The sequence below is a fragment of the Cebus imitator genome, unplaced genomic scaffold (genome assembly GCF_001604975.1).
Source record: "Cebus imitator isolate Cc_AM_T3 unplaced genomic scaffold, Cebus_imitator-1.0 Scaffold238, whole genome shotgun sequence".
Taxonomy (NCBI): Eukaryota; Metazoa; Chordata; class Mammalia; order Primates; family Cebidae; genus Cebus; species Cebus imitator.
Genome location: NW_016107553.1, coordinates 2,162,846 through 2,177,801, shown reverse-complemented (window position 1 = coordinate 2,177,801; position 14,956 = coordinate 2,162,846). Strand labels below are relative to the sequence as shown.

General features: G+C 38.0%; 1 protein-coding gene across 11 annotated transcripts in view; it reads right to left on the bottom strand.

The window, feature by feature from the left end:
• CPEB3 (cytoplasmic polyadenylation element binding protein 3) overlaps positions 1 to 14,956 on the bottom strand; it is a 246,448-nt gene that overhangs the window by 129,922 nt on the left and 101,570 nt on the right. For all 11 annotated transcript variants that reach the window (XM_037727736.1, XM_017498193.2, XM_017498195.2 and 8 more), the window contains one exon: positions 14,319 to 14,375. In XM_037727736.1, coding sequence (XP_037583664.1) covers positions 14,319 to 14,375 — 57 coding nt within the window. The remainder of the gene's footprint in view (positions 1 to 14,318; positions 14,376 to 14,956) is intronic.

The following is a 14,956-nucleotide window of genomic DNA, read 5'->3' as shown; positions in this document are numbered from 1 at the left end:
TGAGATTAATCCAAGTTGTTACATGCATAAGTGTTTTGTTTCTTTTTATTGCTGAGTAGTATTTCACAGAATGGACACACCACAATTCATCCATTCACCAGTTGGCAAACATTTGAAAAACCCTCACTCTTATCCACTAAGATTGAAGAATCAGTATTTCAAATCTGTAAAGACCTTGAAAGTACAGAGAAATTCTCTTCAGAATTTCCACAACTTCCATTATCCTGTTTTTCAGCAGCACAATCCAAAATTTAAGGAAATAAACTTCCCACTCCAATTTTCTTTTATTTCATTATTCCTAACACATTATTGTTTTCTACTAATTATTAGACTTACAACTGTTATTTTATGAATTAAAATACAGAGATACCTCAGAGATATTACAGGCTCTGGGCTCCAAACAACTGTAATAAAGAAAACATCACAGTAGAGCGGGTCACACAATTTTTTATTTCCTAGTGCATACAAAAATTATGTTTACATTATACTGGAGTCTATTAAGTGCACAGTAGCATTACATCTTAAAAAAAACAATGTAGGCTGGGTGCAGTGGCTCACGCCTGTAATCCTAGCACTTTGGGAGGCCAAGGTGGGTGGATCACCTGAGGTCAGGAGTTCAAGACCAGCCTGGCCATCATGGTGAAACCCCATCTTTAAAAAAATAAAAATAATAAATAAATTTAAATAAAAGATCACTAATCATAAATCACCATAACAGATATAGTAATAATAAAAAAGGTTGAAATATTGAGAGAATTAACAAAATGTGTTATACAGACAAAAAGTGAGCATATGCTGTTAGAAAAACAGCACAACTATTGACACAAATTTGCAATTTGTAAAAAACACAATTCCATGAAGCATGATAAAGTGAAGCACAATAAAATGATATATGCCTATAGGTATTTTTGTGGATTGGTCAGAAAATTAAGTTGTTTTTAGGAACATAAGAAACTATATCCTGCATTCTAAGCAACTAAACTTCTGCAACATTCTGTTTCACTGCTTTCAATATCTTACAGAGAAACCCACAGGTATCTTAAGCAAAACAGGAATTATTTCTGTAACTAAGAGAAAGCTGTTTTACCTGGTTCTGCTAGAATACCTTAATAAAGATATTATGAGGTAAAAAGGATGGGATAAAAGAATAAAGAGGTTTGCTTCAAGCCTCTTCAGCCTATTTCTAGTGCGTGTTTTTCAGTTTTTTCTAAATAGCTGATATAGTTTGGCTGCATCCTCACTCAAATCTCATCTTGAACTGTAGTTCCCAGAGTCCCCATGTGTCAGTAGGAGGTAACTGAATCATGGGAGAAATTACCCCCATGCTGCTGTTCTTGTGATAGTGAAGTGAGTTCTCACAAGATCTGATGGTTTTACAAGTGGCTTTCTCTACTTTGATTGGCATTTCTCTCTCCTGCTGTCATGTGAAGAAGTATGTTTTTGCTTCCCCTTCTGCCAAGAGTGTAAGTTCCTGAGGCCTCCTCAGCCATGCAGAACTGTGAGTCAATTAAACCTCTTTCCTTTATAAATTACTCAGTCTTGGGCAGTTCTTTTTTTGAGATGGAGTTTTGCTCTTGTTGCCTGGGCTGGAGTGCAATGGCACAATCTCAGCTCACCACAACCTCCGCCTCCCAGGTTGAAGTGATTCCCCTGTACTAGCCTCCCAAGTAGCTGGGATTACAGCTGCCCACCACCATGCCCTGCGAATTTTTGTATTTTTTAATTTTACTTAAATATATCATTTCCAATAATGGCTATAAGCAAAATTTTTGTATTTTTAGTAGAGAGGGGGTTTCACCATGTTGGCCAGACTGGTCTTGAACTCCTGACCTCAGGTGATCCACCTACCCTGGCCTCCCAAAGTGCTCGGATTACAGGCATGAGCCACCACACCTGGACTCAGGCAGTTCTTTACAGCAGTGTGAGAATGGACTAATACGGTAGCAGAGCCCTCTCTCCCCCAACAAAGACAATGTATTAAAGCAAGGCTATTCAAGTTCAAGCACGGCAAGGACCCGTGGCCCCAAATGTTGGGTATCCTTCTCCCACAGTGGCACTTAAGGTACCTTCTTGGATGTTGGCATTTGATAGAACACAACTAGAAAATCGAAGATCTATACTCCATGGTAGGACCATTTTTATTGGTTACAAAGTTGTTGTTGTTTTTTTTTTTGCCCTCCCCACACAAAGTTCTTTTTTACACCTGCCTGTCTGTTATTCTTACCCACAGACCCCAGCCTAATCCCACTTTTATTTGGGGGCCATTACTTTAGCTCCTTTTGGTTTTCTCTTTTTTACAGTGAATTCAATATTCTTCATAAGAAAGCATTTTCCCTATTCCATATCAGCCTGAATATTCTCCTTTGGATAAACCTAATTTCCAATAAGACAATACTAGAGTGTCCAAGCTTCTCATGAAACATCCAAAGCCCTTCATCATTTGGCTGCAACCATATTTCAGATCTTCATTCTCACTATTCCACAGAGCAGACCCATACATTCCAGTAATTCCAATCCAACCAATCTTCCAGTAATTCACTAAAAGCACCTATTCAGAGAGTATAAAAATCTTGATACCTGCATATTTTGACATCTAGTCTCCACTCTCCCTAGGAAACCCCTAGTCCCCACTGTCTATTCCTGTCTATTATTATTCTTTCCATTTGTACAAAATGCAAGCTCAAGACTTTATTATACCACCTTTCAGTGTCCTCACATACTTAGTACTAATTTACTTTCTGAATTACATTTAACATATAAGTTACTAATACGACTTCTCAATATATCAGATGTTATCAAAGTAATCACTCTAGAATTTCCAAGTTCATTTCCTAAATTCCTCATCAAAACAGAAAAAAACAATTGAAAACATAAATATCAGACAAGATGTCTCTGGAAACAAACCTAGGTAAAGAATCCCTCTGCATACTACTGCTATACCTTACTGGAGAGAGTGGGCATCCATACCCACTTACATGGGGTGATGTTTATGCACGTCATACTTGTGGCCTGATAGCATTCCACTAAGAGTAATTAATTACCACCTTACTTTTATTTCAGTAGCATATTGCTAAATGAAACAATAACAGATGAAAGAAAGAGAGAGAAAAGAAGGAAGAAAGAAAGAAAGATAGAGAATGAAAGGAAGAGAGGGAGGGAGAAAGAGAGAGGGAGGGACGGAAGAAGAAAAAGAAAGAAAAGAAAGTTCTAAGGATTATGATCATATAACAGAGTATTTTGTATTTTATACTGACGGAGCTGTGTCAGGTCTGAAATTGCTTACTACAGTGGTACATACTCAAATGTCTGGCATCTGTTTTCAACAAACCATCTTCTCTGAACCACTATGCCAAAAATTTCATGAGATTTCTATAATTTTATATAAAGACTCAATTCCTACATTGTTCAGAACAGCCAACACTTGCTACTTCTACATTTCCGAACTCTCAAACAAAATAAAGAATGACACAGAGAGAAGAGAAGATGAACAAAATAGGTGTTGGTGTGTTCAGGAGCCTAAGCTGAACCAAAGGCTGGACGTCTTGGTAGTGTTGTCTCCTCTCTATCAACAAGGCTCCACTCATGTGGGAAGGAGAGTTGCTTCACAGAAGAAAGTTACGTAAAGGAATTGACCTGGGAATTTGGGAAGGGCTACAGTAGCATGGAGAAGCTGCTCATTCATATCAGCCCTGCCCTTACCCTTCAAAAACACCTTCCTCTTCTGACCTGAATTTGGGAAAACGTCAGGGAAAAATAAAAGAAGACCAAGTCTTGAGGGAAAGAAAAGAATACTAGGATATGCACAGCATAGTCCCTATACTACTTGTTTCTTTCATCCTCAAATAAAGATAGACACACATCTAATTCTGGTTTTTCCCATACGCCTTGCCCACCCTCAACCCCCAACCAGATGTCACCCTAGACCAATGAAATTACAATCTCTGAATAGGGCCCAGACATGATTGTTTTCTATTTTGGCTCCTGTTTTGATTGTATAGCTGGGATTGAGAATTAGTGCAAACCCAAAAGGAAACAAAGGAAGACGGGGTAGAATAGGGAAGAAACAAAGACTAACATTTGTTTGACGTGTAGTTCTTTTTTTTTCCTTCCAGACAGAGTCTCACTCTGTTGCCCAGACTGGAGCATAGTGGCATGATCCTGGCTCACTGCAACCTCCGCTTCCTGAGTTCAAGTGATTCTCCTGCCTCAGCCTCTCAACTAGCTGGGATTACAGGCATGTACCACCATGCCCGACTAATTTGTGTATTTTTTATTTTTTAGTTTCTTTTTTGTTTTTTCTTTTATGCCTTCAACTTCATAATCATAATTTTTGTGTTTTTACTAGAGATAGGGTTTCACCATGGTGGCCAGGCTGGTCTTGAACTACTGACCTCAGGTGATCCACCCACCTCAGCCTCCCGAAGTGCTGGGAAGTACACGTGTGAGCCACTGTACCAGACCTTGGTGTGTATTTCTTGCCAGATTTGGTAACAGGAGCACTACGCACTTAACCTTACCATTTGTAAAGAGGGGTTTAAGTGTCCATTTAAAATAAAAGACAAAGGCTCAGTGCAGTAGCTCACACCTGTAATCCCAGCACTTTGAGAGGCAAAGGCAGGAGGATCCTTTGGCCGAGGAGTACAACACCAGCCTGGGCAATATAACAAGACCCTGTTTCTGCAAAAAATTTAAAAAGCCAAAAAATAAAAAATAAAAGACACAGGTAACTTGCCACAAGGTCATACAGCAAATAACTGATGGATTCAGGGTTTAAACTCAGATCTAGCCGGATGCAGTGGCTCATGCCTGTAATCCCAGCAATTTGGGAGGCCAAGACAGGCGGATCGCCTGAGGTCGGGAGTTTGAGACCAGCCTGATCAACATGGAAAACCCCATCTCTACTAAAAATACAAAATTAGCCAGGCGCAGTGGCACATGCCTATAATCCCAACTACTTGGGAGGCTGAGGCAAGAAAATTGCTTGAACCCAGGAGGCAGAGGTTGTGGTAAGCAGAGATTGTGCCATTACACTCCAGCCTGGGCAACATCTCAAAAANAAAAAAAAAAAAAAAAAAAAAAAACCTCAGATCTGTCTGTCTCCCTACACTAAACTGCACTATTTCCACTATATTCAGCTGAAAAAATAAACTTTAGATAACAAAAGTGTATGTATGTAGAGGGTAATAAAGAAAAGAAGGCAAAGTTTCCTCTACTTAAGTTTACCTAGGAACAATCTGTACTTCCTGTGTTCAAGTCTCAGACTTCATTCTGCATATACTAGAGCCCTGAGTGAAAGTGTGCTTAAAATTCCTGCTGCTATTGAGGGTGACTACGTTCTGAAAGTAAAACTGATCATGGAAGTATATCGACTCTCCACAATCAATAAAGTATTATTTATTTGTCATAAAGGAGTTAAATGAAACCCAAGTAACCTTTCGGGAAAATCCACAAGAGTAAAAATCACACTGGATTAGGAAGTGGTTGGCAGAATAATCTGTGTGTCTAAGCCTTATACACCTATTTGCTGGCTGTATAACATTATCAACTTGCTGACATGCAATTTACCCATGTAACAAACCTGCACATGTGCCCCCTGAACCTAAAAGTTGAAACACACTACTCTATCATATGGCCATGTTTTGTTCAAATAAGAGAATCGTCCTGGGGTAAAACTGGTGCTCAAGAAAAGCGGATTTTTTCCATGTTCTGGCAAACCATAGTAAGCATTAAAAAAGCACAGAGGTCTATGAGACCACTTCATAAACTGTGCATTGCCAGATTCATATGTATTATAACCATCTTTCAAAAGGAAGGATTAAAGCACATCTTTTAGGGAGAAATTAAGGTGGACTGGATATTCTCTAAGACTGTTACACTGTGCTTTTCACAGTCACACTGAGATATCTTCCTGCCTTCCTTCCCTCTCTTCTGATCACCCACATTGAGTGCCTATTTAACAGGCCAGACATTATACTTGAAGCTAGGGACCAACTGTGAATAAAAGCTAGTCTCTGCCCTCTTGAAGCATACACATTAAAGAAAAACACCAACACTAAATAGTTAATTACAAGTGGGGTGAGTGCTATAAATGTGAAGTTCAGTTTCCACTGACTACACAAGTGGAGAAAACAGGGAAGTCCACAGGGAAAAGTAAGTAAATTTTCGGTTTTCTGTATCTTCATTATTGGGTTAGAACAACCCAACACTGTCAATACAAAGAACTTCTTCCAAAACACAATAAAGTCAGTGAAGAACATTTCAGACTTCACTTATTGACAATATTCAATATCAGGCTATGTAAACAGGTTTACTATTCTATTTTTCAGGAAAAGAGAGTTTACTAAGGATTCAAAGCATAAACAAGGTGACTAATAATAATAGAAAAACTATTTCCCCAAAGACACTGAATTTGCATGGTTGTGTTAAGGTAATAGTAGTCGTAGTAGTAGTAATAGTAGTAGTAGTAATAATGATGATGATGTAACCACTCTTAATAATTAAGTATCTAAAAGCAAAAGTTACCACCCGCAACCAAGAAGCAGCAGGTTCTGCTCCTGGTTCCATATCACCCAGGCCAATTCCCAAAGCCTTTTGAATCTCAGCTTCCCAATCTGTAAAATTAGAAGGTCAAAACAAAACAATCTCTTAGGTCCCTTACCACATTCATGTGCAGAATCCAACTAGAATGGTTTGAAATCTGGGTACCTGGAAGTCACGAAAGATTACTTATCCCTCCAATTTTTTCATTTTTAAATTAGCCATCCTTTACAACGTATTCATAGCACAACCATATATTAGTTTTGCTTCTAAACCTGTTCAGATAGAAACAGAAAGACTGAATCTTGTCTTCAAAAAGTTCAAAATTCCAGACATCTTTAATCTGAGAATCTCAAGATAATTCCTTTACAACACTTTTTTATGCTACCAATAAATTATTTACTGACATCCACTCACGGTGAACAGAAATAACAATGTGTTATTCAAATTTTGGAAAATTACATTTGGAATTCTAGCAAAGCTGGCTCTATACCCATTCTGGCATCATGTGCTCAGCTCCCACCGTGCCACTTCCTCTCAGCTGAGCCTCTCGCTAGGGAGTTCACTCCCAGCAGAGGATAAAGAGAGGGGGAAGAGGAGGCTCTGCCAGCCACAGAGAAGTCTCTGCCCAACACAAATGTTCATGTCAATGCCCTTTCACATTGCCTCTTTTGATTCAACAAATGTACTGGCAGCCCTCAGTTCAAATAGAAACATAAGCGAAACCTAAAATATTTTCAAGGCAGTCGGGTGCAATGGCTCATGCCTGTAATCCCAGCACTTTGGGAGGCCAAGGTGGGTGGATCACCTGAGGTCAGGAGTTCAAGACCAGCCTGCCATAGAGGCTGGGTGAAACCCCATCTCTATGAAAAAAAAAATAAATAAATAAAATAAAAAAAATATTTTCAAGGCATTAATAAGAGGAAAAATGTGGAAGACAGAATAACCTAAAGTTCTAAGTTTCCTGGAATATCGCTATGTATACATTAACAATCAATGACCTCAGAGCTTCTGAAGAGGTGTCTTTTTTTGGCTTAAGATATCAACATTTTTATATACCAATTCATGAGCTATAGAAAAAAAAAAGAGGCCAGGCATGGTGGCTCACCCCTAAATCTCAACACTTTGGGAGGCCAAGGCAGGGGGTCATGAGGTCAGGAGTTCAAGACCAGACTGGTCAACATAGTGAAACCCGGCTCTACTAAAAATACAAAAATTAGCTGGGCATGATAGCATGTTCCCGTAATCCCAGCTACTTGAGAGGCTGAGGCAGGAGAATTGCTTGAACTGGGACGCAGGAGGCAGGGGTTGCAGTGACCCAAGATCATGCCATTGCACTCCAGCCTGGCTACAGAGCGAAAAAGAAAGAAGAAAAGAAAAAAAAAGAAAAGAAAGAGAAATAAATAAATAAATAAATAAATCAAAAGTTTAAGACTTCAAACTATCTAGGTTTTATTCTAGAAATCTTCAATTTTGCAAAGTTATATACTTTGATATGGAAGAGTGAGGGTAAACAATCATCGTTCCTTGTCAGAGGGGAAGTGGTACTTCAGAATTCTTATTTATCTCCTTATAACTTGGAACAGACTCTAATTACAACCTCAAAGATCTCAGAAAAGAAATGACATGAAAACCTTTTTTTTTTTTTTTTTTTTTTGAGACAGAGTTTCACTCTTGTTACCCAGGCTGGAGTGCAATGGCGCGATCTCGGCTCACCGCAACCTCCGCCTCCTAGGTTCAGGCAATTCTCCTGCCTCAGCCTCCTGAGTAGCTGGGATTACAGGCACGCGCCACCATGCCCAGCTAATTTTTTGTATTTTTAGTAGAGACGGGGTTTCACCATGTTGACCAGGTTGGTCTCGATCTCTTGACCTCGTGATCCACCTGCCTCGGCCTCCCAAAGTGCTGGGATTACAGGCTTGAGCCACCGCGCCCGGCCAGACATGAAAACTTTTAAACAATATTGAATCTCTGTTATATTACAAAGCTACTATTTAAAAAAAAAAAAAAAAAAAAAGTAACTCCCTGGCAGTATCTTCTCTGAGTAAGACTACACTCCCCACTGCCCAAATGTAGCAGTAATAATTAATACCTTATTTGTACATGTGCCTTACTTCACCTGAATCTCACAAAAACAATGAGATAGAATGAATATCATGACTGCCCCCTTATCAATGTTCAAGCAAAGGTTTAAAGAGATTCAGAAACTTGCTCAACTAGATGCCATCATTACATATGACTTCTCCAAGATCTAACCCTTCACTTGTCCTCTGAAAAAAGAAGACAACATTACTACAAAAATTCCTTTCTTGAAGCTGTTGTATTTTGTCACAGTAAATTTGTTTACATTTTCTAGAATTTTATATTAATAGGATCATCTATTATGTATTCTTTTGTCTAGTTTTTAACAATTATTTTGACAGTCATTTATGTTGCTACATGTATTAATGGTTCATTCCTATTCATTTGCCAAATAGTATTCCATTGTATGGATGTACCACAATCTGTTTATCCATTCTTCAGTTGAGGGACATTTGGTTTATTTACAATTCTTGGCTATTAAGAACAATGCTGCTTTGAATATTCACATATATGTCTTTGTGTGGACATATATTTTCATTTTTCCTCTTCAGTAAATTTCCAGGAGAACTCCTGCATTATATGATAGTTGTATGTTTAACTTTGCAAGAAACTGTCAAATTGTTTTCTAATGTGGCTATGTCATTTTATTAATATATTCCAAACAGCAGTGTGTGACACTTTTTAAAGTGCCAACATTACAAGATATTTCATAACTAAGAAAGGCCTGTAGGATCCAAAGACAGTGCATGTTTGCATGTTCCAAGTCAATAGATAGACAGAAAGTATTTCATCCAGAGAAAAAGATTCACATAAAAACAAGTGAAACCACATGCCAATTCAGTTACATTAGTTTATGTGATGACTTAAAGGTATGCTATCTTAAATTCCATCAGGAAAGCACCTATCTAAATGTGGCCAGGCGTGGTGGCTCATGCCTATAATCTAGCACTTTGGGAGATTGAGGCAGTCGAGCTGCCTGAGCTCAGGAGTTCGAGTCCAGCCTGGGCAACCTGGCAAAACCCCATCTCTACTAAAAATACAAGACATTAGCCAGGCATGGTGGCATGTGCCTGTAGTCTCAGCTACTCGGGAGGCTCATTCAGGAGAATCGCTTGAGCCCAGGAGACAGAGGTTGCAGTGAACCAAGATCATACCACTGCACTCCAGTCTGGACAACAGAGTGAAACTTTGAATCCTAAATAAATAAATGTAACCAAATGACTTACAGGTATGCTGTCTTAAATTGTATCATGAAGTATCTACCTAAATGTAACCAATGTGAGATAAACTTATATTTTAGAAACTAACATGCACAGAAAGAAAGATCTTTAAAGGTAACAATAAGGCTGTTGCAAGTATTCACAATAGCAGCTCATATAAGCATTATCCACAAATCAGACACTATGCTAAACTCTCTCTCTCTATCTCTCTCTCTCTCTCTCTCTATATATATATATATAACCACTTTACTGATTGCTATCTCCATTTTACAGGTAAAGAAATCAGAGGGAAAGAGAAGTTAAGAATGTGGTCCCAAGGCCACATAGCTTGTAAAGGGGGAATCAGATCTACCTAACTCCAGGCAATGCTTTTGGCTTTGCTAATTCATTGCTGCATCTTCAAGTTTCACACGGCTTCCAGCTTGCTTTGAAGATAACTTCCTAGAACTGAATGATACTATTCCTTAAGAAACATTTCCCCCAGTTTCTACTTTTGTACCTATTAAGCAACTTTCCAATATTTATCTGTTTTCCCAAGCCCATTTCCTACTTGGAAAAAGAGGAACTGACAAGTCAAATGGCGTAAAGACAAGGCATGTTGATTTTGAACATTAATTTAACCATAAATTTGGTTAATGTGATGAATCATGGAGGCACCAATATCCTTTTCTAAGGATCAACATAATAGAGGATGTCACCAAGTCAGGCATCAATCCTACACAAGTCCACAAATGCTAAACCAACTCTACACCTAGAACAAACTTGTTGAATCTGCATCCTGCAGGCTACATGCAGCCCAGGACGGCTTTGAATGCAGCCCAACACAAATTTGTAAACTTTCTTCAAATATTATGAGATTTTTTTTGTGTGTGATTTTTTTAAGTTCATCAGCTATCGTTAGTGTCAGTGTATTGTATTTGTGGCCCAAGACAATCTTCTTCCAATGTGGCCCAAAGAAGCCAAAAGATTGAACACCCTGACCTAGAATGTAAAAAAGAAAACACAAGCTACTATTAGTATTAGAAAAATATGGCCAGTAGAACTACTACTACATATATAGCTAGAAGAACTCTTAGCAGCTTTCCTTCTCCAGTAGGGAAAATTAAAATATATTATGCAAATGCCAGGTGTTTTTCATTTAAAAGTAAGGAAGATTAAAATATAATGAACAGAATTATTAAAGAGTTAGGAAAAAATATATTACCTGATTAAGCAGAAGGGGCATACTGCTTCAGAACTAACTATTTTGGAAATACTGGACAAGTGGCATGTCTTACTGATGGATTACAGTTTCTTCCCCATAACTCCTCTTCTATATTCTATAATACTCAAGGACCTAATATTTTGAGAAAGGCCAAAATTTGGAATGTGCCTCTTAGGTTCCTCCACAAAGGCTGGCCTGCCAATTCTCACTATTAATAGATTCATGGTCTTGAACAGGAAAAATCAGTAGACTCATTGGCTTTACACAAACCTTGCCAATTTTCCACACCCTAAATGTCTGAGGGTTTACTGGTAACTCCTATTTGTTTTCCATAGTAGTAATCAATCTTTCTCTTCCAAGCTACATTTTCTGTCTTCTAGATGACATCAGGAGCAGTGATTCTCAGAGGAAAGTATAACTGGAGGGCATGTACCAGGAGCACCAAAAAGTGGGAATTCAAGCTGGAAAGTCGTACTGAGAAGTAAGATATGACATCTGTCTTTCCCATAAAGTCAGGAGAACTGAGACCATATCTTTAGGAGAAAGGTTTTGGTGAAGTCAAAAAAGTAAAAAATGGATGGAAGATTTTTGGAAAACATAGTGAATGGAAACTTTCCATAGAGACCCAGGAAGCACAAATTTCACATAGCAAAAAACAGCAAGAAAGAACGAACTACAACTGACTCACAATTCTTTTTGAAAAAAAATTTAAACTGCCTCAATTTGCTTTAATATTCTTAGCCAATCCCTTCTTTTCTGAAAATACAGCTCAACTGTAACCTAGTCTCTTCCAATAATCAGAAATTCTGAATTAACAATGTTTCAGTGATTTGTTACCTCTTCTCAACTCTGTCACACAGGCTGGAATGTAGCGGCATAATCTCGGCTCACTGCAACCTCTACCTCCTGGGTTCAAGCAATTCTCCTGCCTCAGACTCCTGAGTAGCTGTGATCACAGGCATGCACCACCACAACCGGCTAATTATTGTATTTTTAGTAGAGATGGAGTTTCACCATGTTCACCAGGCTTGTCTCCAACTCCTGACCTCAAGCAATCTGCCTGCCTCGGCCTTCCAAAGTGCTGGGATTACAGGTGTGAGCCACCATGTCCAGCCATCTCAATTATTCCTACATGAAGGCTAAGAGAAAGGAAGAAGGATAGACCAGTCACAGGACAAAAAGGGTTAGGCCAACAAATGGTAGGTATAAAAAGAAAGACCAGGTGTGGTAGTTCTTGCCTCTAATCCCAGCACTTTGGGAAGTCAAGGTGGGTGGATCACTTGAGGCATAAAGTTCAAGACCAGCCTGGGCAACATAGCAAGACTTTACCTCTACAAAACATAAAAAATAAATATATATTTTAAAAAGGAAGACAAAAATAATACATAGGTGTGTTTGTGTTTGTACATATGCTACATATGTAAGTTACCAGATGGGCTGGGATCAACTTACAAAAGGGAAAAAAAGATTTATCCCAGCAAATTTGTTGAAGCCTGTAGGTTCCACAAGTACCCATTTTTGTTCTGATCATCTCAAGCTGGAGTCAACTTTGAAAGAAAACTGACAGTATGTAATGCAAATGTCAAACTGCGGTTGTTTGTATGGTTTATTTTGAGATGACAAAGTTCTTTGACCTTGGCCAGCAACCACAGAGACATTCAAAGACTGATGCACTCTGATATCTTTTGCAACTATGTGTAACTCATCAACATTTGTTATAGATATTGGCAAAGTGACCCTTCTGGCACTTAAAAAAAATTACAGAGTAACAGTGTCTTCATGCTGAGAACAATCATTAAGATCACCTAAAAAGTCCCGTTCTCTCAAGGATTGGAGAAATTGAAACTAAAAGTGGGATTTGCACAACATGGACAAAATGGAAAGAGCATAAATGAAATCTTGGATTTAAAAGCAGAAAACTAAAGAAAAACCAAAGAGAATAAAAAGTTTTTAAAAAGAAAAATGTCTTTTAGCTCCATTTTTTTCACAGAAAATTGCATATTATATCCTCTCCCTCCTACAGAAGAGGATTCACATCATGTCAATTAGGTCTTTTTTGAGATAAACACTCATTCCTTTGGGAGACACACTACCATGCTGTTCTTTTCTTTTGCATTCAACTTTAAATCTTATAATCTAACTGAAGTCTTTTCACAATTAATTACTGCTCAAGTTCAGCAAGTTAAGCATGTTTATTAATTCCCATCCCACTAGAAAAATAACTAGAGGCAGTATAATCTATTTTTATGTGTTTGTGCTCCCTCTGTGACTCTAACCAAAGAAGCATAATCTAAATTTAAGGTGGCCTTTCATTTAGAAGTTAGAAAATGAGAGGTAGATATTTTGGAATTTTTATTGTCCCTAAGACCCCTGCCCTCCCCTCCACCCAAAGGAAGGGATACTTGGAATCTAGAAAAGAATACTTGCAATCTAGAATCAACACTAGGAAGGAGAGCTGATGCCAGCCAGATATTTCTTCTGGTGTTAATTAATACAATGACCTTCTGGTCAATAAGTTTTTGCTGCTTTAGAACCTGATCCAACAATTATACTAACAAAACTGTTCCAAACCTGTAAAGCTGCTGACATATATACCATGCAAATTCCATTAATGGGAGACCCCTGGATGTCAAGCTTGAAATACCTGGCTATCTACCTCAATGAAAAAATTCTGAGTTATGTATAAATAAGTTGATTTATTCATTCACAGTACATTCTTTACCCCACTTCCTCTCTCCCTTCACCTACCTCCTTCATTCCTCCAACCCAATGGTATAGAGCAGGAGTTGGCAAACATTTTCTGCAAAGGATCAGATGGTAAATAGTTTGGGCTTTGTGGGCTCTGCCTTTGTAGCACAAAAGTAGTCATAGACAATCCATAAATGAATGGGTGTGGCTATATTCAATAAAACTTCATTACAAAAACAGATTTAGCTTGCAGAGCTATAGTTTGCCAACCCTAGTTTGAAGCAGCAATTTTCAAACTTTAGCCTGAATCACAATCACACACAGGCTTATTAAAATACAGACCTCTGGGCCTCATCCTTAAGTTTCTGATTCAATAGCCCTGTCATGGGGCCTGAGGTGTTAATATGCTCCCAATCAATGCTGATGCTGCTGGTCCAGGGACCACACTTCGAGAACCACTAGTATAGAATAATGGTTTATACTGCATTCAGCAGAAAGTTAAAATGTAACGAACAATCAAGAATGTAGAAACAACATGCTGCAAACTTGACTGCTAATTTTATAGAATATTTCATATGAAGACTTACTGTTAAGTGCCATAATATTATCTGTTCCTGGATGATGGAAATTTATCCCCATGCGTCCTAAAAAATAAAATAATGTTAAGCACAAAGAATGCTTAATGTAATGATTTCAAATACATCTTAAAATATGAACATTACAAAAAGCTAGAACAATCTATAACAATGCTATCAAAGGCCAAAGCAGTTACAACAGTTTTTAAAATTAAGTCATAAAACATACACATGAAAAGTCTTAACACAAAGCCAAAGTTTCAACAACAAACAAAACAAAACAAAACAAAAGCTTCTGTTATAATAGTCTGAGATTTAACACATCTCTTGCATTCCAATTTAAACATGCCAACTCCTTGGATTAAGCATTTTATTTAAACAAACATTTATACTGTCCTTCCATTCAAGCAGCAAAAAAAATATAGATTTGAAAAAAGTATATAAATTTGAAGCTTAGAGAGAATAAAAAGAGGTTTCATACTGGCTCAAAAATGCAATGTAATAATCAGAATGGCAACCAGAGGAAGAGGGTAAAATGTATATAAGAGATAAAACAGAGAAAAACGATTGCCTTAAAAATCTAGAGTTCTGGTGGCTGTCTCCACCACTAACTAGTTATATGACCTGGAATATAATGCTAATCTCCATAT